This window comes from Mauremys mutica, chromosome 24 (assembly GCF_020497125.1).
Source record: "Mauremys mutica isolate MM-2020 ecotype Southern chromosome 24, ASM2049712v1, whole genome shotgun sequence".
Lineage (NCBI taxonomy): Eukaryota > Metazoa > Chordata > Testudines > Geoemydidae > Mauremys > Mauremys mutica.
Genome location: NC_059095.1, coordinates 4211383 through 4233520, shown reverse-complemented (window position 1 = coordinate 4233520; position 22138 = coordinate 4211383). Strand labels below are relative to the sequence as shown.

Here is a 22138-nt window from a genome sequence, read left to right as displayed (position 1 = left end):
TCAAATTCCTCTGTAATGCAGTCCCAAAACTTGGGAACCATTTCTCCCCTTGGAAATAGAAACAAGCAATTTCATAAGCAAGACGTATCCATTTTATGATGGCAAATGGACACATTACTCTATTGCAGAAAAACACTGACAAAACATCCCTGCATTATTTTTTTGATTGGTTGAGAGAGGAGGAATTATTCAGTTTAAATCCAACCTGTTTACTTTTTTTTTATTGTAGGACAAAGCCAAAGAGGACTACAGCCAGGAAATCGAGTGGTGCATTGAACTGATTGCTGACTACAGAATTAGAGTAGGTAAGCAAATGGGTCAAGGCTGTCAACCATGTCCATTCTAGTATATATCTATTGCAATATTGACTGTCTTTAAAGGCCTCAGTTACCCCAGATCTATACTTACAGGACATTGTGGTAAAGTAGAAGACTTAAGACCTGGGATTTATTGCAGGCTGAAGTTAACTCTTCCTCCTTGTGCCCCGGTTTGCCCACCTATGTGATAATTCTACCTCACTGGATGCTGAGTCTTCATTAATCAGTACTTTCAATGTGCTTTGAATCCTCAGAAGAAACGTATACACCTGATTTTCTTGTTTATATATTATATAAAGTGTTCAAAGACAAAAAACATATTCCTGTTCTGCTCCCCTCACCGCAGTTATGAGTTAGCTGTGCTAGGGCCTGGGGTCGCTCTAATTTTGTAGCACCATGCATTGTGGGCTTCACAGCGGCCACCTGCTGTGGGCAGATGCCATGGGAACTGAGAAAATCAGTATTTACACAGTCCATTAGAGACTGACAAATTTTCACAATGTCTCTTTAAAAAGTATGTTTCCCACCTTATGGATGAGGAAGAAGCGGAGGCAAGTGACAGGCTCATGGCCAAAAGAGTAGCCCTACAAACTGGGATTGGAACTCAGGTGTTCCAGGCTCTCAGTTCTGGCATTAGACTATTGGGCCACACCTTCAAACAGGTCCGTATTTAGGCTTTGAAATGCTCAGTTGAAAGGTGCTGTATTATGAGCAATGTGGTGTTTAGATAATGTGCTGAATGCCCTTCATAGCTTGGAAATGTTCACCTGATAAATATTGGCACTTTGGGCAGGACACCTCTAAGTGGCTTCGCTGTTTTAAAATTTGCACACTGTATGCCTGTTGCACTAAAGTATTTGAATGGTTGAATCATGTCTTGATTACGGCACCTAAATTTAGGATATTTGCCTAAAAGCTGTAAAGTTTCTTTAGGTGCAGTCTTTGCATAGAAAATCTCAAACTTTTGTTTTCAGAGATTATAATTGGTTTTATAAAGGTTCCTTTATTTTTATTTTTTCAGGTTGTCGTTCTTTTACAGGATCCTTCTTGGAATACTGTGCTGATGACATCAGTAAGTATTTCCATGGTGAGGCTGGGTTTTTTCCTCGTGTCCACGTCAGCCAATGTAGATAGCTTCCTACATACTAGTCTACCAAATTCCATAACTAAGTTTTTCTGACAACATACTTCAGGGATGCCTAAAAATTTTGCTGTTAACTTGCCTTTTAATTTTGGCAATTAAAATATCTTAGTCAGTTTCTATAGCACATGTTTTTCCGTGCTCGTGCAAATGAATAACAGTTGTTTCATATTGTCAGATCAGAAATGCCTAGATGCCTTCATCTCCTCCCGTCAGTGCAGCCCCCAGAGAAAGAGATGGGGCAGGGTGAAATTCATACTACCGTTTTTTTTTTTCTCCCCCTCAAGACACCTGCTGAGACCTGGGGAGCTTTCCCTTATTTGACACAGTGTGAATGGTTGGCGAGGTATCAGCACCACATGTCTGTAGGTAGTACTTGCTTCTTCACAGTGAGCTGGGGAGGGAGAACAGGTGTAAAAAATGGGTGAGCTGCCGGAATAAGGAAATGAGGATCAGGCTTAAGCAAGGCCCAGCACTCCAGCTATTAGGGATATAGAGAAAGCATCAAGACTTCAAAGCATTGAGTTGGAATGTTAGGAAGAGGGATCAAGAGAAGCATTCAGGGAGAGGGGAGACATTTGATGTCAATTTGGGCAGGAAACGGTTTTCCTGTCCCATGAGAATTGTTGAGATTTTGAAAACTTTCCCATCTTGAATTGGGACAAAAAGTAAATCTTAAATGTTTTGGCAAACTGAAAATCGGAAGGGAGGATGAAATCAGAAGAGCAACCAAAACACTTAGATTTTGACCTTTATTTTTTCCTATAAATTAACTTAAATTTCAAAACAAAAAATCATTCTGATCACAAAACAACCTGCTTTTTTAAACTTGTCAAAACTGACCTTTCCTGCAAACAGTCCCGTACGCTGACTATAGCATGATATGGAAAAGAGGGATGCACTAAGCCCGCAGATGACAATGGGAGGTGTGAGGGTCATGTTATCTGACATACAGATTAAGGTGGAGGTGCCGACTGGCTCATGCCAAAGACGGCTGTTTGGCCTCTTTTAGGAGAGGTTTCTGTTCCTAGGCCTGGCTACAGTTCTGGGTGATAAGTTCTCTTCTAGTTTCCTAGCCACTCTCTTGATTTCTGCTGCTGGCATGGCACCAGTCATTCTCCTTTCCTCCTCAGCTGCTGCTGCTGTCTGTCCTGACTACTATGCTTCTTTCCTGCAAAATGCCATGTCTTCTGTGCACTGGCTTATTTTCCTAGACATGGCTCATTTTAGAGCAGATGTAATGACTGGCATAATTTAGCCTGTTTTTAATAGACTCCATAAACTTACATATAGCTAACCACCCAGGCTGCATTTTTCTTTCACCTCTATCCCCTGGTAATCCTGTCCTCACTTGAACAGACTCTGTCCTAAACATGCCATATTATGAGGTATTTGCTGAGTTGGTCAAATCTACTACTGTAGTGACTAGGATGAAGATAAAATCTAAGTTAACTCCTTCAGGGTTCTCACAGTGCCTCTTATCAGCTGTCTGTCTTTTGGACAGAAAGCATTTTGAGGCAAAGACTCCTTATCTGTATCTCCCTGAGTGTGTTCAGCACTATACACCAGCAAATGATAATGAATTTAATACAGAAGATAGATCATAGTTAGAGAAGACATCTGTTGTCACCCTTCAAGGAATAAGATGATATGTATAAGCGCTAGGCAGGAATCTCTCCTGTTTTATTTTTTACTTCACTAGGCCCAATCTCGCTGTCATCCAGAATTGCACAAATAGTAGTGTGCATTATGGGGTGCCTTCATTCTTTGTCAATCGGACATTGGCTGTGGATGAAGACCTGATGCCATGTTAGATCAACAAGTGGCTCACTTCAGTATGGGAACTCCTATGTTCTGAGCACAAATACATTTCAAAACCACTTCTATCCGAATTTCAATTCTTGAGTTTCTTTTCTGGCATAGTTAAAGGTTTCTCTTCCTGAATCAAAAATATTTTATTTTTCTTATCTGCAGTGTATTTGTATGCAGTTACTTTAAGGCTGGCTTTCCTTTCAGGCTATCCAGTTAGAAAAGAAGTTAATCAAGGTAAAATACAAATGACCTTCCCAGTCATAGCAGAGGAAGACTTTGAAGAATCTTTGTCAGAAACTACACCTATCAAACCCGCCAAGAAAGTTCTTCCTGATAGAATGAGGGCTGCCAGAGACAAAGCCAACTCAAAGATAGTCGACTTCATAGTGAAGACAAAGGGGGCAGAGGCGCATCTTTTGGCTATTTTGAAAAGCAAAAAGCAGTCTAGGTGGCTGAGAGAATTTCTGAATTCAAGTCAGTATATGACCTGTGAGACCTACCTTGAGGATGAAGAGCAGTTGGACCTCGTGGTGAATTATTTGCAAGAAGTCTGTCATGAAATAGATACCAAGAAGCTGGATGTAAAAAATGGTGATAGAATAAAATTTATTCTGGATGTCCTTTTGCCTGAAGTAAGTGAACATCTTTACTGTTGTTTGACCTTGGTTCAGAGACTTGCTGAATGTTCTCCAGTCATTGAGTGACATTTGAGCTAGACAGGTTAAAATTAATGGGCCCAGTTTTTAATCTTGGATTCTTCAGTTTAAGTGCCTGACTCTGGATTTAGGCAACTAAGATTAAAAGCTGGACCCTTTTTATGTGGCTCAGCCTTGGAAGGTCAAAGGTATCCATTTGGTTCAGCACAGCAATCTGAAAGCTTACATGTGTGTTTTTAAATAGTCTTTGAAAATAAAGCGCCAAATTAGCAATATGGGCCTCTTTCTGGTGTTGCTATCTTGTTGAAAAGTGAGTGTGTGTACCAGCATAACGGCAGCTCTATCTCCATTTATAAACCGTTGTCCAGCTTGATTTGTTCTGAAACTTGATATTTAAACTGGTGCTTACATAACAAACAATGGGTTGTCAAAAATTGCCTCATTGTAGAATAAGAGCACTATACAAGTTCTCTCTGGGCTCATGTATTTCTGGTGTCACAATGTTACCTTTAGGGAAGATGGCTGCTTCTCACAGGATGCTAATTATAATTTGCCTTTCTGAAATGCTTTTATTATTCCAATCTGTGCATTTTTAGAAAATTACACAAACAACTTTTCCTAAACGCTATAAATACTTCTCATGTAGCTTATAAAAAGAACTGAAAATCCTTGTAAGGAACTTTTCCAACTTCTACAGAAACTAAAATTTATTTTAAAAGAAAATTTAAACTTCTAGCTCTTATGGTTGCAAAAGATCCTTCCAAGTGGGTTACAGGAAAAGTTTATTTCCTGAAATTCATATCTTTAAATACACACTTTTTTCTAAAAGCACAGTGAGCGAACTTTACTAAATAGGGTAAAACGTTGTTCCAGAATTTTGTTCATCTGCTGAGACAATTTCAATTGCTGTTTTCAGATTATTGTGCATACAATTTAAACTTTAATTTTTCACTAGTATCAACAAACTCTGTTCTTACAGGCCATCATTTATGCAATTTCTGCTGTGGATGATATAGACTACAAGAAAGCAGAGGAAAAGTACATAAAGGGACCATGTGTCAGCAAAAGGTATGGTAGTTATTGTAATCTCCAGAATTTTACTTGTCAGTCATTTTGCCCAGAAATTAGCCTGATTCTCACCCATCTTTGCATAAAAAATCAGCATATAGCCCCAACTTCCAGTTCATAAGGAAATAAGACTCATTGGGTTTTACCTTGTTTTCTCAATCAGTAAAATCTTCTCAAAAGTGGATCTTTCCAGCCATCCCTCAGCTTTTGCAAGAATATTACTCTATATTCATATTTAAAGCAAGATTTGACTATTCCAATATGGAAACTTGTCAGAAATTTTAACTCCTTAAAAAAAACTTAGCACTTGGCTTTTCATCTTACTTTAAAAAAAATAAAAAAGGGGAGGGGGCCTAGAGTCTCTGCTCCAGTTCAGTCCCCTTTGTGCTGAATGAGTAGCACTCAGAGGTTGTAATGTGGCTACAGCCTCATTACAGTTAATTCTGTTGGTGGAGGGGAATTCTTAACTCACATAATGCTGGTGCAGTGTGCCTTTGCCAGCCTCCTCCCTGGCATAAGGGGGCATACCAAGGGAGGAAGTGAGTTTGGGGTGGCATGGGGGAGGGGATAGAATGGACCCTCTCCAAGCCAATTCTCTGCTGGTATGTGGGCCTTTAGGGACCATATCCCTCTGTCTGAAGTTAGAGCAGCCCATAGGCTGCTCTAATTTCAGCTGAGTTTATGACAGCTTAAGTAGTAGGTAGCCATAACATGCTCTATGTACTAAGTGTATATTGTTGCCAGAGAGAATCTGACCTAAGCTTTTAAAAGAACATAGGAATTTGAAAAACACATGCTGTGAAATCTAAATGCTGGCAAGTATATTACTCTTGTAATGGGTCACACAGAAAGGAAGAAATCAAACTAAAAAAATCCTAATCTGAGGGTTACCTTGGGGCTGATATGGCAGCCATTGTAAAATACGTATTGGGCAACAGTAACTAAACCCAGTTAAATTGGTGCATAGAAGATTACTGCATAATACTAGTCATTGTTTATATAGCACAGTTATGGCATATACAAAGGGATAATTTGAAGATGAAGAGGAAATGGAGACTCCCGTTCAGTTTCACTTAATGCATGTACCGTAGGAGCTCAGAATTATGAGCTGACTGGTCAACCACGCGCCTCGTTTGGAACCAGAAGTATGCAATCAGGCAGCAGCAGAGACGGGTGGGAGTGGAAAGCAGATACTGTACAGTACTGTTAAATGTAAACTACTAGAAAAATAAAGGGTAAATTTAAAAAAGGAAAATTGACAAGTAAGGAAACTGGTTATGTGCTTGTTTCATTTAAATTCAGATGGTTAAAAGCAGCATTGTTCTTCTGCACAGTAAAGTTTTAAAGCTGTGTTAAGTCAGTGTTCATTTGTAAACATTTTGAAAACAACCATAACGTTTTGTTCAGAGCTATGAACTTTTCAGAGTTACGGACAATCTCCATTCCCAAGGTGTTTGTAATTCTGAGGTTCTACTATAATCAGTTTTTGATTAAAAACTAGTTTGGATGTTTTTGTTATGGTGAAAATGCAAACTTCTAGACAAGATGAAGACCCAAGATTGCGGGTATTTAAACATAACTAACAGATATTCTAAAATGCTTACATTTAAAAAAAATTACTTTGCCTGCCTGCTTATAGTTGTAAAGCTAACTTCTTTCATTATCCAACTGCTGAAATGATTAAATGTTGGAAATATTCCTATTGACAATAGTGTGTTTTTGGGGGGGGTTAGTTTTTGTTTTTAAGAAGAAAGTGTTTTGTTTTTTTTTTAAATGTAGGAGTTCAGTGCAATGTTCGGGGTTTTTTGTTTTGTTTTTTTTCAGGGAAAGAGAAATATTTGACACAGAAATTCTAGAAAAAAAGAAATTGGAGCTGCTGAAGACTGACCTACACCCTGAAGATAGCGTATAGAAACAGCGGTATGGAGCTTTAAAGTCTGCACTGGCACTGAATGTATATCATGGAGAAGAAAGCAATTTTTTGTATAAAATGTGAAATATTTTTACTTTTTTATCAACATGTAAATATTCTTTAGTGGATGTGCTGAGTCTTCAGAGTGCTGTGTTCTTTTGGATGCAGTTGTACTTCTATGTCTTGTACATTTTTTTGTTCTATGGAACTGCTCATTGCTTTTGTCTGAGTGATATAATGCTGAACTACCTGTAAAATTAATTTTACAAAGATGTAATATAAATTTTTATGGACTTATTGCTAGACGTCACCCTATCCCACTTGAAATGTACATTAGTAACGATCTAAGCGGATAAATGGCAAATTCTTCATGAGGCTTTTGACATAATCATGTAATTTGTATTTAATTTTGTGTGGATTCGCCGTTCAGAATATCTTTGGAAACAAAGGTCTGTCGTCAGAGGAACCTGTGATGATAGAAATGTAGAGTTACAGGATTTTCTATAGCCAAGTATGCTTTGGTTGGCAGTTTCATTACTGCTAAATCTACTGGGTTTCCTGTCTGAAAATTTTCAGAGGTTGGTTGTCCTTGCACTGCATAAATTAAATGCCATCCATTAATGAAACCCAAGGCACAGAAGCTCTTTCTGTTAAGAGGGTAACTTTAAACTTTAGTGTAAGAGAAGGCATTCCAATACACTAAAATTATTTTATAATATGACCAGCTTCACCTCATTTAGAAAGATGAAGCAATAAATTCAATGAGTGTCATGTTTAGCATATTGTAGGTTAATGAAACTAGTTTCTAGGCACACATTTGGCATTTTTATGTCTAACCTATTCAAAAATCAAATCTGCATGCTTCTGGGGCTGTGCCAGCATAGAAGCAGTTCACATCATGGTATCATAAATTTATTAGCCTGTTGCAAACAGATTACTGTTGGCTGGCCTACAGTGAAGCTGGCGGACATCAGGATTCATTGACAGAATACATCTTAATTTGGGAAGAGCCAATAAAAAAGGTTAGCGATTTATATTCTATTTGTAGTGCAAATCTCTGATCAGGGTGTGTTATACAGTCTGAACTGAGGTGTAGTTTGATTTATATGGAATTAAATGCTGTAGCTTAATTTTTTTAAATCTAATTCCTTGTGAGAAAATGGAATGTAAATGGCATATTGGGGGAGGGGGGTGTATAGTGTACTCATCTGAATAGTTCTTCAAATGACACTAACTGCTCTGTATCTTAAGAGTCCATCCTCCTTATATGGTTTAGTGACCTATTAAATAAGTGTATTAAGAAAATGAATGTAACAAAAGAATGTGGGGATATCGTACTAAAATGTTCTTTCATATTACTTTTCACTAAAACTTTTTGGAAAAGGGATAATGCAATTTATATAAACTTTTTGTCATGGCATAAAACCTTTTAATTACAAGCCAGTTATATAAATATACCTTCAGCTCTGCAAAGGTCTTGAAAGCTGCTTTAGCAGACATTAATTATAGATGGAGATTTCTGAGGCTTGGCGCTATCTCTCTACAATGTGCAAGCTGTGTGTGCAGAAGAGAGATTTTACAAGCAAACAACCAAAAAAAACTACTGCAGCCACTGGTCCCAGAGATAATGGGCCACACCAGATGTAGATCTCCTAAAGGGGAGGGAAAGGCTTAAATCACAATGTGATACCCATTTCCCCTCCTGAAATAAACCATAACCAAACATGCACTTTTCATCAATTTTGCCATAATGTTTATGAGATTTCTAAACAATGCTACAGTAGCTGAAATTCTAATATCTCATGTTCTTGAATTAGATTGGGGAAAAGCAACCCCAAAAATTCTGATGCCATATTTATATGTATCGCACTCTTTCCCATGTTCCTTTTTTCCCCTTCCCTCTTCTAATCATATCCTACCATAAGACTTTTTTTAAATACAAACTAGTAGAAATATCTAATCTAATTGTACTTTAACCAAGAATGAATTGCCCTAAAGTAGTACATCATGTTGAAGTTTCTTATACTTTTAATGTGTGCCTAGCACAACTTAGCCTTGAAAATATTAAAAACAAAACTTAAACATTATCTTCAAGAAACCAAAGGCTAGATAGCTTTTTTTTTTTAAACTTAATTTGGGATAACAAATACTTTCCACCCATTGTCGAAAGTGCATAGACCATTTCTGTAAAGTACAGATAAATCTGAAGACCATCTTTGTGTAGTCCTATAAGACAGTGTATTAAATTTAACAGTACATTCAGATTGATACTGCCTAATGCAATAATATTTGCTTTCTATTATATACAGTATTTACCTTTTTATGGTATTCTGTGTGACTTCAGTTTCTTAAATACCAACTAAAACTGGTACCTAGGAAGGCATGAATTCTCCAAGGTTTATTATTTCTACTTTGTTTAAATAAATTCAGTTGCTTCAGATACAGATGATGTAATCCATTGCTCTCAGTGTAAAAAAAAAAAACAAAAAAAAAAAACTTCCAGCTGCATTTAGTATTGTCTGACAGCTGAGTTGATTTTTGTTTTCTTCCAACTATGGGTATGTCAAATACCATTAAATAACATTTGATACAGTATTTGTGTTGAAATATTTTGTTTTATCTTGTAAGATAACATCTGGGTGAATATGAGAAAGCAGTGTCCTGTATTGTAATTTTTTAATAAAGTGGAGTAACCAAAAAATTTTAATCAGTAGCTTGTTCTTTGGGTTGTACAGTACAGTTTAACGCTTCCAATAGTCTATCAGCGAAGTGATTTCTTTTAAAATCTTTAACTTGTGTCTGCTTGTGTTTATTTCTACCCATGGAGGGTTTTGAGTAAGCATCCAAAAGTATTTGTGATGTGTTTATCTAAATTGAACCTTCTGAGATCCCTGTCTATATTTTTAATAACATTTTGATAACTTTGCCTTCAACATGTATGCTAATGTGTTTTGTAGACGATTTACCCATTAGAAGTGTAATAAGAATGGGCCTTCAGATATCTTAGATGTGGTTTTTGGCCAAACACAATGTAATTGTTAAAACCCTGATGATGGAACCTTGTTCAGGGCTTTAGGGCTAAGCTACATGGAGACACTTAGTGGCATAATTGTAACATCTATTGTGAATGCTCTTATTCTGACATGAGGCCCTCTTGGGGATTTAGTTTGTCACTTCCAAAGCAACGTAAATTAAACCAGAAAAAGACACACTTATTCTGGAATGAATGTCCAGGTGGGGAGTTATAAATATATCAGGGTAGCTAGGTTGATAAATATCCATATGTAGACAAGTCCTCACCTTAAATACCGGTACTTTCCCCCTGCCTTAAACTAGTTCATTGATATGCATCTATGGCATGTTTCTTTGTATCCAAGCAACCTATGGACAAAATCCTAGGGAAGAGGTTCTGTTAGTGTGTGTGTGTGTGTGTGTGTGTAAACTCCATGCTTTTTAGTTGTTAAGCTGTTCTTTTCGGGAATGAAATTTTTAATTCTCTGTAAATCGAAGGGAGCATTTTGCAGGGCATGAGAATAAACAGAGGCACTATTGCCTATCCAGCTACAGCTCCAAGTACTGTACTGTTGCATAAGAATAGCATCGTCCTCCTATATCCCTCAGACACATTTCTCAGAGAAAATGCTGATCTGGGCAAGAACCTCATCTGAATGGAAATAGCACTATTTTAGTTAAACCTACTGTGGTCCTGCTTTTCAAGAATCTGTCCACTCCATCAATATACGCCCCCACTTAATCTAAAATAAGTGTCTGTGGCAGGTGGGGCCGAACTGTGGCTTTTTTACAGTTCATGTGTGGCACCTGGAGGGTGCCCCCTCCCTTCCCTTCCTGCCTACACGACAGGGCAGGTAGGAGGGAGCTCAGGTCTTTTGCCCTGTGGCAGGGTTGTGGGTGGCTAAGGGCTTTAGATGGGGGAAGGGAGGCACTTAATTATTACAGGTTTTAAGAGTATGGGGATTTTTTTGGGGGGGGGGGGCGTAAAATCCTTCCACCCATCTGGTTCACTAGTTAAACAAATAAAATCCACTCTCTGGAATATGTGTGACTCTTGGGAAGTTGCAGAGGTAAGAGTCCAAAGGGAGATTTGCAACAGTGGTTCTTAACTCCCACTTTCATATCAGCGGGCAGCAGGTGAAACGTGCTCAGTGGGTGCTGTGAGCGGATACCCCGCAAGACAGCGGGGCTTTGAAACAAGCCAGGAACCGAACGGTGATGCGGGCAACATGGAAACTGCTAAAACTAACCAAATTCGGCCAAGGAAAACAGCTGCCGAAACCCGGGATCGAACCAGGGACCTTTAGATCTTCAGTCTAACGCTCTCCCAACTGAGCTATTTCGGCCGGTTGAGGAGTCTTCTCTGTCCTCCTTACCGTGAAATTGAAAATTGAGGCGCCAGGGTTTAGTAAAGGGAATTTAAATTGTGTTTATTCATGTATTGATCAAGTGCTTTGGTGTTTGCCTATGTAGCCCATTGCCAATGTATGCAAAGGTCCACTTCCTTCTTTGATTTGATAGCATCAGCGTGCAGTGCTGTACACAACGGAGGAAGACACTGGCCAAGCCAGTCCAGGGAAGACATGCAGGAGAGGTATGCCTTTGTCCCACTAAAATGACTCCAGCAGGGTTGACATTGTTACTGACTAAGTGGGTGAGAAGAGAGGAGGCTTGGGTTGTTTTCTTGGGGTTGGAGGAGCAGATTGCAGCAGATGTGCCTGGAGAGGGGGATAAAATTTGGCTATATATATATGAAATATGTCTCCAGAAAATAGGCCATATTTCTGCCCTTACTCCTTTGCAAATGTTGGCTGCTCAGATGCAAGACCAACTGAAGGAGCAGAGGGACAGTCATCCAGGCTTTCTCAAATGAGAAACGCATAGGGCTGTGGGGGAAATGAGGGAGTAAACACAAATCCCCTAGAGAGCTTTTTTTTTTTTTTTAATCAGATCAAATTCTGCAGTTCTGGCCACTGGCACTACACCCTGGTAGAGGAGGTTGCTGCCACTCAAGCTGCTGCAGTGAGATGATCTGGAGTCCATGAAATGTGCCCTCTCACCTAATACAAAAAGAACAGGAGTCCTTGTGGCACCTTAGAGACTAACAAATTTATTTAGGTATAAGCTTTTGTGGGGTAAAACCCACTTCATCAGATGCCTGGAGTGGAAAATACAGTAGGAAGATAGATACATACATACATATACAGAAACCATGAGAAAAAGGGATTGCCATACCAACTCTAACGAGAGTAATCAATTAAGGTGGGCTATTATCAGCAGGAGAAAAAACAACTTTTGTAGTGATTATCAATACAAAAGTTTTTTTTCTCCTGCTGATATTATCACTCCAAAAGTTTTTTTTAGTATTGATAATACATTTTTTCATGTTCTCTCTCTATATCTCTTCCTACTGTATTTTCCACTCCATGCATCCAATGAAGTGGATTTTAGCCCACAAAAGCTTATGCCCAAATAAATGTGTTAGTCTCTAAGGTGCCACAAGGACTCCTCGTTCTTTTTGCTGATATAGACTAACGCGGCTGCCACTCTGAAACCTGTCACCTAATACAGTGGCCTGGGGCTGCACTGATGGTTTGTCTGACATTCAGCAGGTTGTGGTGAAAGTCAGCCACTGTTTGGGATGTACCAGCCCACAAGCAAAAGGGCCCCTTTCCTTAGAAGGTGTCACCCGTGTATTTCACAGGGACACAATGTCGCAAGACAATCCCCTCCCTTTGCAGCAGCACCTCAGCCTGGTTTCACGAGACCCCCCCAGCTTTTGAGAGTCCCCCAAAGCTAAAGCCCACAGGCTGCATGCGGCCCTGACACCATCAGGCTCATCCCCTGGGGGATAACTAGGGTGGGCCAAGTGGCCAGGCCTCCTTAGGGAATTACCTCCCCCTGGAATCTAGTCTATAATTAGAGCCCTGTTGCTTTGCATGGTTAATCAGAACATTCTTTATTGGTATTAATTATCACAACGCTGCACATTAAAAAAACACCACCTCTTTGGGGACTAAGTCTGAAAACATTGTCTAAAAGTTGTACCTGTAGTCTTGCAAATACAGGGGCGCTGAATAGGAGGGATCAGGCCGCTGGGCGAGCCGCTGAGGAAGGCCAGTCCTTTTTCCAGTCTAGCCCTTCCTCGCTTGCCCTGGAATAATTTCTGCAGCCTGGTTCTGCAAAGTCCTTTAAGTGGCAGGTACAGAGCAGGGCATGAATTTAAGATCTTAAGCAACTGCAGAAAACAGCTTAGCAGCTCCGTCTCTGTGGCGCAATCGGTTAGCGCGTTCGGCTGTTAACCGAAAGGTTGGTGGTTCGAGCCCACCCAGGGACGCAGCCTTGCTTTTTCCCCCCCGAGGGAGGGGTTTCTTCCGCCCCCGTGCTGGGCATGGAGAGAGGCTGGGCGTGGGGGGATGCGAAGGGAACGGCCCCGGTCGCAACTGGGGAGCTGTGGCTCGTGCAAAGGAAATAAACCCTCTTCCGGAAGGGCGCCTGCGTTTTGCACGAGGGACGGTAGCATGTGAGCGGGACACTACGTGGGGGAGGGAAGTCAGCGAGCAGCCGGGGAAGCGCTGCCCCTGCCCAAGGTGGCTGCGCCGGGAGCCAAGGAGGGAGAAGGTGTTTGTGCACCCCCACTCACCCGGCCCGTGCAGCCGCTCGCTCCCCCCGAGCCCAGGCTGCGCTGCAGACACCCCCCGCGAGGCTCTGGGACACGTGAGTCCCGCCCGCGCACGTGTCCTGCGCCCCCCTGGCCACCCCACGGTGCAGATCTTAGTCCCCCCCCCCTCGGGCAAGTACCCTGGCCTCACCTTTTGAACAGCCCCCCCCCTTGCAAATTATTTTGCACCGACAGCCTTTCACACGCGCGCGCACACACCCACCTCCTTGCACACGCGCGTGCGCACACGCACACAGAGACACACGCACACCTCCTTTCACACGCGCGCACACCTTTCGCACGCAGACACACACACCTCCTTGCACGCGCACGCACACACCTTTCACACGCACCCCTCCTTGCACACGCAGGCACAGACACCCACACAGCTCCTTGCACACGCCCGCACAGACGGACACCCCTTAGACAGGCGGAACCTGGGGGGGCTCCCCGCGTTTCCCCGGCCTGCCGGGGACCGGATGTGGGGCAGCACCGGCTCCCCGCCGGAAGGCTTAGGAGGGCGCACGGCCCCTGCCAGGCAGAGGTTGGCTGAAGGGCTGGCGGCGAGATGGCTGCGCTGGCTGGTGAGTGCGGGGGGGGGGCTGCAGAGGAGGCATAAGCAGCCCCCCCGGGGCGGGGTAGGAGGCTGGGACACCCCGTTCCCTGGAGGATGGGGGAGCCCCCCTTCTAGGACATGTGCAGGGCCAGCCTGGGGGCTGGGAGTGGGGCAGGGCCACCCCCCCCCAGCAGGTGGAAAGGGGGTTTGTCTTGAGTGTGTTGCGGGGGGACCCTGTCCAGTGGGCTCAGCCCTGGTGGGACCCTCCTCCCTCTGCCCCCCAGCTCAGGGGTCTGCACGGTGCGTCTCCCTGGCGGGCTGGTGGTTACGGCTGGGAGGGAGCCTGGGGTTCAGTGTGGGGGTGACACACGGTTGCAGGACCCTCTTGTAAAGTGCCTTGACAGTAACTCTCCCCTCCCTCCAGCCGGCAGGTGGATGTGGGGACCATTGCAGGCACCGAAATCCCTGCAGCGGGGTTGTGACAGCTCAGTGTGTGGCTTGTCTGACAAGCGTGCACAGGTGGCAGTTCGAAATAGTGGCAAGGCGGGTGGGGTAATAGCTTTTATTGGACCAACTTCTATTGGGGAGAGAGAGAAGCTTTTGAGCTCCACAGAGCTTCTTCCTCAGGTCTGGGAAACTGAGTGCGTCACAGCTAAATCCAAGGCAGAACAGATTGTTTAGCACAGTGGATCTCACACTTTTATACTGGTGACCCCTTTCACAAACCTCTGAGTGCGACCCCCCCTTATGAATTAAAAACACATGTTTATATATTTAACAGCATTATAAATGCTGAAGGCAAAGCAGGGTTTGGGTGGAGGCTGGCAGCTCGTAACCCCTCCATGTAATAACCTCATGACCCCCCTGAGGGGTCCTGACCCCCAGTTTGAGAACCCCTGGTTTAGCGTAAGTGGTTAACAATTTCAAGGGACCGTTGAAAGAGTGTCATTTAAGTCACTGACCTACGTTTGCGCTAGGCAGTGAATTGTAGACACTCTTAATCACACTTGTGATTTGGACAGAGGCGCAGTAACACTTGCTTGACGTGCATTGTTCTTGACATATAAAAAAGCCCCAGTCTGTGTGTGCATTTATTTATTTATTGCTTTGCTTGGTGTCAGGGCTAATATATTTTAGCGGATGAATGTGACTTTGTGGGGAATGGGTTAGAGTTTTATGACTGAAAGATCTTAGCTTTCCAATCCTTGCAGAATTATACCCATTTGCGAATGATGATGAGGCAGGTTGGTCAGTATTAAACCTCCTACCTGGGGCTTGGACATCCCTCCTCTCCTTCCCATGCCTTAGGGTGACCAGATGTCCTGATTTTATAAGGACACTCCTGATATTTGGGGCTGTGTCTTACATAGGCTCCTATTACCCCCCACCCCCATCCAGATTTTTCATACTTGCTGTCTGGTTACCCTCCCCTGCCCTCCGCCTCCCCCCTCCCCTCCCCATTATCCTCAGCTCTGAGCTTTGGGGGCCGAATAGCACACTTAGTGGAATGCTGCTCATGTGATGGCAGTACAGCACCGTTATCTTTCATTGAGATTCTGGCTGTGTTAAAGGTAAACTGCCCTGTGGCTTTTGTTCACAGCTCCTCGCCTGACCCGGGCTGGGATATTTCTTTTGCGGTAAGTAGCACCTGGTTGGTTGAGCAACCACAGAGAAGAAACTTACTTGTTTGGGGGAGGAGAAAGGCAAAATGGATTAAATCATTTTGCTGCTTGCAGCCCTCTTCATGCCTTTCTCATGAATCCTTCCAATCTGCCGTCTCTACAGCCCTATTCCTTTTATGCATTTCTCCTCGAGTGAGAGTGAATTTGCGCTGAATGCAGCTGCAGAGCTCTCTGCTTGAGTTGTTGCTGTTCGTATAGAGACAGTAACGTCAAGTTCTTAATGGACATTCAGGGAAACAAGCCTGTCTTGTCTGATTGTGGTAGGGTCACTGGAAAATGTTGCCCTGTGGTTAGAACACAGGGTTGGAAGTCAGGACTCCTCCGCTTCTGTTCTCACTCTGCCACGGACTTTGGTCAGAACACTTCCTCCATTCGTCCCTTTACCTGACTGTAAATGGGGGTATTATGCTTCACGGGGCTGAGAGGCTTAATTAGATAGTATCTGTAAAGCACTGTGAGATCCTAGGATGGAAGGGACGACATAGCTGGCAAAGTGTTGCTGCTGCACCATGATGTTTGGCTGTGTTCATTTTTACAGGCCCAGTGCTGTGACACCTGCTCATGCTCAGTCGCTCCATGAGACGCCAGTGACCTGCCATGCTGACAGGTAACGCCACGCTACCATCTAAGTTCTTTAGCTGAGTGTCACTTCTGCAGGTGGGAGATTGCAAGTGATACAGGAAAGGAATATCTGTTTGCTACAGCTCCGTTCTGGTGTATGGCCGAAGAAAGCCCAGTTTCTCTCTCTTCTCTTAGCAATCAGTATTAAATGGCAAGGCGTTGGGTCCTAGAGATGAGCCTGCTAGGTAGCCTGAGTGTAATGACGGTTCCCTGTCTGAGCAGCAGATTGCATGATATTTGGTCTTTTCTCCACTATGTGGAGTTTGCTCATTTGAACAGCATAGAGCTCACTCAGCCTGGTGTGCTATTTTGAACAGTTAGAACTCTCCAAAACAAAACTCGATGGAGCACGTACAGCCTGTGATCCAAAACCCTTGCCATCTTCAGCCGCCTGCGTCATAAGGCAGATGAGTGATATTTACACATATTCTATGTATTTGTGCTCCTCTTCTTTGACTGGAATCCTGGTCTTTAATTTGGGAATGAATTCAGTGCTTGTGAAAGCGGGGGACAAACAGCACTGGTATTTGAGCCAGGTGCGTCCTTCCCCATCCTTCCCTCTGACCTGGTCAGCAGTATCCCTGGCTATTCCAGACCACCGGCTCCTTACCAGAACACCTTCGTTGTGACTTGCTCTTCCAATCCTGGATCCCATGCACAGGTCTGCCAGTGCATCCCTGTCCTGAACTGCACCATCCCCTGCCTTTCCAGCCCGGACCAGGCATGCTTTATTATGCCAAATGGGGTGGTACTGTGGGATTTCCTCTGGATTTTAAACTGGCTGGTCCAAAGGTGACCGCTGAGTCTACCCTTACCGTCTTGTGCCATCTTCAGCAGCAGCTGGTATTGAATTGACTATAAGGAGCTTATTCCAGCCTCTTCAGGGGTTCGAATGTCCTCAGAGTTGAGACACCTTAATCAGTGACTGTTAATAACCGGATAGATTGTAAGCTGATGTTGCGATCCATGCTGTTTGTTCTCAGCCCCTCCCAGGTCCAGCAAAAGAGCACTGCCATCGTCCAGAAAAAATCCTACGTCCCTACCAGCCGGGGAGAGTATATTGTCACCAAATTCGATGACCTAATCAACTGGGCTCGTAGGGTGAGTGGCCAGGAGCACCTGTGGCCTGTAAACAAGAACGGGTAACAAAGGCTTTGGAGTGCTTGCGGGAAGGTAGATAAGCCTGTCTCTCTGAAAGGGCAGCAATCGAGTTCAGAACCTCTGGTGCCCTGCAATGAAATAGGGCATGTTCCTTGGCCAGGGCTGGGGGCTTGGGAGTTTCTGCTTCAGAGGACTGATGTCTTAATCTGAAGGCGCTACAAACTTGCTTAAATATTGTGCTGAGAAAGTCACCCTGTTCCTCCATGGTTTCCCTCCTGCCTTGTGTATTCCAGCAAATCTTGATTTCTTGGCTCTTTCTCTGTATCTGAGGTGGCTACGCTGAGTTCAGTCAGCTTTATTGCCGGTGGGGCTCTATAGATGACACCTTAAACTGAGGTCTCTCTGCTCTGGAGAGTAAGGCTTTGTCCTGGCCAAGATTGCTTTTCTCCATTCTACTGGGCCCTTGTGCAATTTGTTGTGCGTGGGCAACTGCCCCTCTGTTCCAGAACTGGCTACATTTCCGTGACACAAAGCCCACATCCATCTGTAGCACTACATGCGTGATACAGAATGTAAAACCCCTTTGCCATACCCACCAGCCCCACAGACTTACTGTCCCTTGAAACATTCTGAGCGGCCCACGCAGGTCTCCGTGCTGCAGACCCCAGTCCCATTTTGAGCCCTGTTAACCTAACTCGGATCTCTGCCGTCCCAGAGCTCCCTGTGGCCGATGACCTTTGGCCTGGCGTGCTGTGCGGTGGAGATGATGCACATGGCGGCTCCTCGCTATGACATGGATCGCTTCGGGGTGGTGTTCCGGGCCAGCCCCCGGCAGGCGGACGTCATGATTGTGGCCGGCACCCTGACCAACAAAATGGCCCCAGCCCTTCGGAAGGTATGGATGCTGGCCGCCTTGGCAAGTCCAGCTTTAGAACTCAGATGCAGAAGTTCACTGTGAAATCTCTCTGTCCTCCAGGTTTATGACCAGATGCCTGAACCACGCTACGTGATTTCCATGGGAAGGTAAATGCCAGAGGCTTCCTTATTATCTTACAATTTGCTGGGAGGAAATCTGTTGCCACTGCCTTTATTAAGTCAGTAAACAAAGGGCTGGTTTCTCACTCATGTGCCCAGCCCTTTACACTGTGTCAAGAGTCCTCAGTGTAAATGAAAATAAGGCCCAAGGTTCCTTTTTGTGTGTGTGTATTTGGGGGGGGGTTAGAATATTTTTTAATATTAGTGTCCTCTCCGGGAGTCAGAACTCTAAACTGTGAGCTACGGAGGTTTCTTTTTACAAAGGAGGGGAGGAGCCGCCAAATTCTCCTATAAAAATCCCAATGAAGGGAAAAGTGGACAGCTAGTGTTAATCATCCATAATTAACAAAACATGAGACAATTCCCACCTTCTGCAGATCCTGAGCAGCAAATCGGAGCTGGCTCCTCCACCGGTGCGAGTAACCACAGTGACGTGGAAGCAGATGTTAGCACTTCGCAGTGCTGCGTCCCAGGTGCATAGGGAGGCAGGCGCGGTTAGGAACGGGGCTAATTCCATTATTCAGACTGCACCCGGGGTAGAGCCCTGTGTTCTTCACAAATGCGAAGTAACACAAAATGAAAAATGACGTATTAAATGAACTGGAACTAAAATCTCGCTCCCTCGTGACAAGAGGGGCAGCCGGGCCAAATTTGTGTGAGTGATTCTGGAACCCCAGGAGCCTGAGTGGGGAGCTGGGCGCAGCCCCCTGGCTCTTCCCACCGGCTTCTCCCTTCATTGGGAAACTCACAAACGTGTTTCTAGCATTGCTGGCTACCCCTTGTGTTTTGGCCTTAGGTCTCATCTGTGCTATAATTACAGCCACACCAAGAAATGGCTCTTAGTAAAGTCTTCGGTTGTGATCCCAGGATGCATTAGGAGCCCTGTCTCTGTTTTCAGAAGTGGTGTAACCAGATCCATAGACTTGCCGACAGTGGCAGCGAAGTGGCGCTTGCTGTAGTGATTCGTAAACATAAGGACTGATACGTAGCGCTGTAGCATATATGGCCCTTTCCCGTGTGGCTGATTCCATCACAGACGTTTGTAGGCAAGTGGAGATGAATAGTGTGCGAATCACCCATCCCACTGTCACCAGCACCGCTTCACCGAGGGTGTGCGATTGTGGGGTGTAATTGCGCCTCCTGCAGGTGTACTGAGGTACCTTCACTCTGACTAGCTCAGGTCCTGGAGCAGTGAAGCTCTGGCAGGACGGGCTGCAGAGTGGACTCTGCAAACCCACCCAGGACCCTGCATAATTACTTGTGGCACTAGCCTGTGCTGAAGCGCGGTTCCCTGCTCCAGCACCCCAGCTAGCTAGATGAAAGCTAGCTGGGGTGTATCTACACAAACTGCAATCCCACCCGTGAGTGCAGTATAGACGTACCCTAAGAACGCGTATCGGAACGAGCAGCATGCATCAGCAGGAGCAGTAGTGATTTTAGCCAGACTGGTTTCTAAAACCCTGTTTGTATGCACAGATCATGCCGCAGGCTTGGGTTATTGTTATGACTGACACAGAGACTTTTAGAAAGTAGATTTCTTTTAAATGAATGAAATTCTTAAGTCCCTTGCTCAGAATTTGGTCTGTGGGGAAAGCAGCTGGGGTGTCCAGAGATTCTCAGAACCAGGAGCCTAAGCCATGCCCGTGGGAGATGCACTGGTGCAGATAACTGCATGTGTCACTTAGGCTCTTGTGTCCTGAGAGCTCAGCCTTGTGTGTTCATGTTGAATGGTCACAATATTGACCCAGCACTGAACTGTCTGAAACTTGCCCATGGCTGTGAAGTATTTTGCTTTAACTGCCGTGTGGCTCTGTTCTCTCAGCATCTCCGATGCCCGGGCAAAGTCTTGCCTTGCCTTCTGTGTACCGGTAACTCTTGCCTGCTGCTCCCGAGTTGCATTTCAAAGGACACTGAATCCTTTACGTTTTTTGTAGCTGTGCTAATGGCGGTGGTTACTACCACTACTCCTATTCCGTGGTGAGGGGCTGCGACCGCATTGTGCCAGTGGACATCTACGTCCCAGGTAAAAAGAAACTCTGCTTGTCTCTGGGGGATTACAGTACGTTACTCTTAAGCGCAGCAAGCTGGAGCAGAGCTGCAGCAACCTAACGTTGTGTTTCAGTTTTGGACTGTGATTATGTTATGACTCCTGGCCAGTATGTAGCTACTTAAGGACCTTTTGTAAGTTTTAAGCTGCAACGCTTACATTTTCAGGCTTTCATTAAATTGTGTTCAAACAAGGAATTGGGAGGAAAGTCAAATCCTTGTAACTTCTATGCAGGCAATTGCATGCAGTCCAGTCTGGGTATTCGTTAGTCCCCAAGAAAGGAATGTGCTGTGTCAAGATACCAAGTTATTTACAAGGAAAAGCAGTTCTGACATTCATAAAACTTTTCCAAGTGCATCTCAGTTCTAACGTCTAAAAATACAGCCCTCTCCTCTGTGACGCCTGCTTTTTTTAATGCAGGAGAGAAACTTGTGCCTTATTTCTAACTTAACAGTGCGGGTGATTAAACCCCCCCTGGAACAAACTGCCACAGGACGTCTTCAGAACAAGACCAGCTACCTTTCTGGAAGAGATGCTTTAGTCAAACACAAGTTATTGGGCTCCATGCAGGGGTAACTGGGTGAAATTCTCTGGACTGTGCTATTCAGGAGGTCAAACTAGATGGTATAATGAGTCCCTTCTGGCCTTAAAACGTATTCATTGATGCAATCTCTTTCTGAGCAGCCCTTTTGTATGTCAGCTCCAGTACTGGTGTCTTTAGCCCACCTAGTGCAGCTGGTTGGCGGGTGTTTATTACATGTACTGAGGTAGCACCTAGGAGCTCCAGTCATGGAGCGGGACCCCCTGGTGCTGGACACTGGACAAATGTGGCCCCAAAGAGCTTACAGTTCTCCGGCTCTCTCTCTCTCCCTCAGGCTGCCCACCCTCCGCCGAAGCGCTGCTCTATGGCATCCTGCAGCTGCAGAGGAAAATCAAGCGGGAGAAGAACGTTCAAATCTGGTACAGGAGATAGCCTCCCTTATTTATGGCCTAGCTATTCACCCCCGTTCTCTGACAGAGAAATGTATTTGTATTGTCACGCACACTGCAGCTGTGAGCTGCACAAGCCTCACAATAAAACGTCGTCTGTTTAACGTGATCTCCTGTCTTTAACGTTCCCACTCGGTTATTTAAACTAGGAGGGCACACTTCATAGCTAGTGTCGTTGCACCCCCCAGGTGCTCCCTGGGTGCCATCCTCCCATCCCTCTCTTTTTCGGGGATTCCCTGCAACTCACTCAATCCCCCCCCCCCCTTCCAGGTGTTCTGGGTGCCCTCCCCTGACACACATACCCCCTAGGGGGTATACGGGTTAAATCGTATAGGGTTCCGAATACACTGGTTCCTGGCTTGAATGGTTCATGCGGGGGAGAGAGCATGCCCACTAGGTTCTTCATATCATTATCTGCTGTTGGCAAACAAATCGGTTCTGCAGCCTCCCTCCCTTCTGCGACTCTGGGTTTGACCCATTGGCTGCAGTGGAAATTGCAGGTTCTGGAAACTGGATCCTCTCGTGTA

General features: G+C 44.4%; 2 protein-coding genes and 2 non-coding genes across 6 annotated transcripts in view; 3 read left to right on the top strand and 1 right to left on the bottom strand.

Moving 5' to 3' along the window:
• PWWP3A (PWWP domain containing 3A, DNA repair factor) overlaps positions 1 to 9771 on the top strand; it is a 28055-nt gene extending 18284 nt beyond the window's left edge. For all 3 annotated transcript variants that reach the window (XM_044998917.1, XM_044998918.1, XM_044998916.1), the window contains exons 10-14: positions 230 to 305; positions 1339 to 1389; positions 3475 to 3902; positions 4906 to 4994; positions 6819 to 9771. In XM_044998917.1, coding sequence (XP_044854852.1) covers positions 230 to 305; positions 1339 to 1389; positions 3475 to 3902; positions 4906 to 4994; positions 6819 to 6906 — 732 coding nt within the window. In that variant the 3' untranslated portion in view covers positions 6907 to 9771. The remainder of the gene's footprint in view (positions 1 to 229; positions 306 to 1338; positions 1390 to 3474; positions 3903 to 4905; positions 4995 to 6818) is intronic.
• Positions 9772 to 11191: 1420 nt separating this feature from the next.
• Positions 11192 to 11264, bottom strand: TRNAF-GAA. Its single transcript has one exon. It is a non-coding gene; the product is annotated as a tRNA-Phe (tRNA).
• Positions 11265 to 13181: 1917 nt separating this feature from the next.
• Positions 13182 to 13255, top strand: TRNAN-GUU. Its single transcript has one exon. It is a non-coding gene; the product is annotated as a tRNA-Asn (tRNA).
• A 784-nt stretch (positions 13256 to 14039) lies between these two features.
• On the top strand, positions 14040 to 21720 carry NDUFS7 (NADH:ubiquinone oxidoreductase core subunit S7). Its single transcript, XM_044999095.1, has 8 exons — positions 14040 to 14163; positions 15736 to 15772; positions 16356 to 16424; positions 17422 to 17539; positions 18255 to 18434; positions 18516 to 18562; positions 20509 to 20597; positions 21497 to 21720. Exons 1-8 carry the CDS (start codon positions 14148 to 14150, stop codon positions 21592 to 21594), a joined length of 654 nt encoding a protein of 217 aa, XP_044855030.1. The 5' UTR covers positions 14040 to 14147; the 3' UTR covers positions 21595 to 21720.
• Positions 21721 to 22138: the final 418 nt, after the last annotated feature.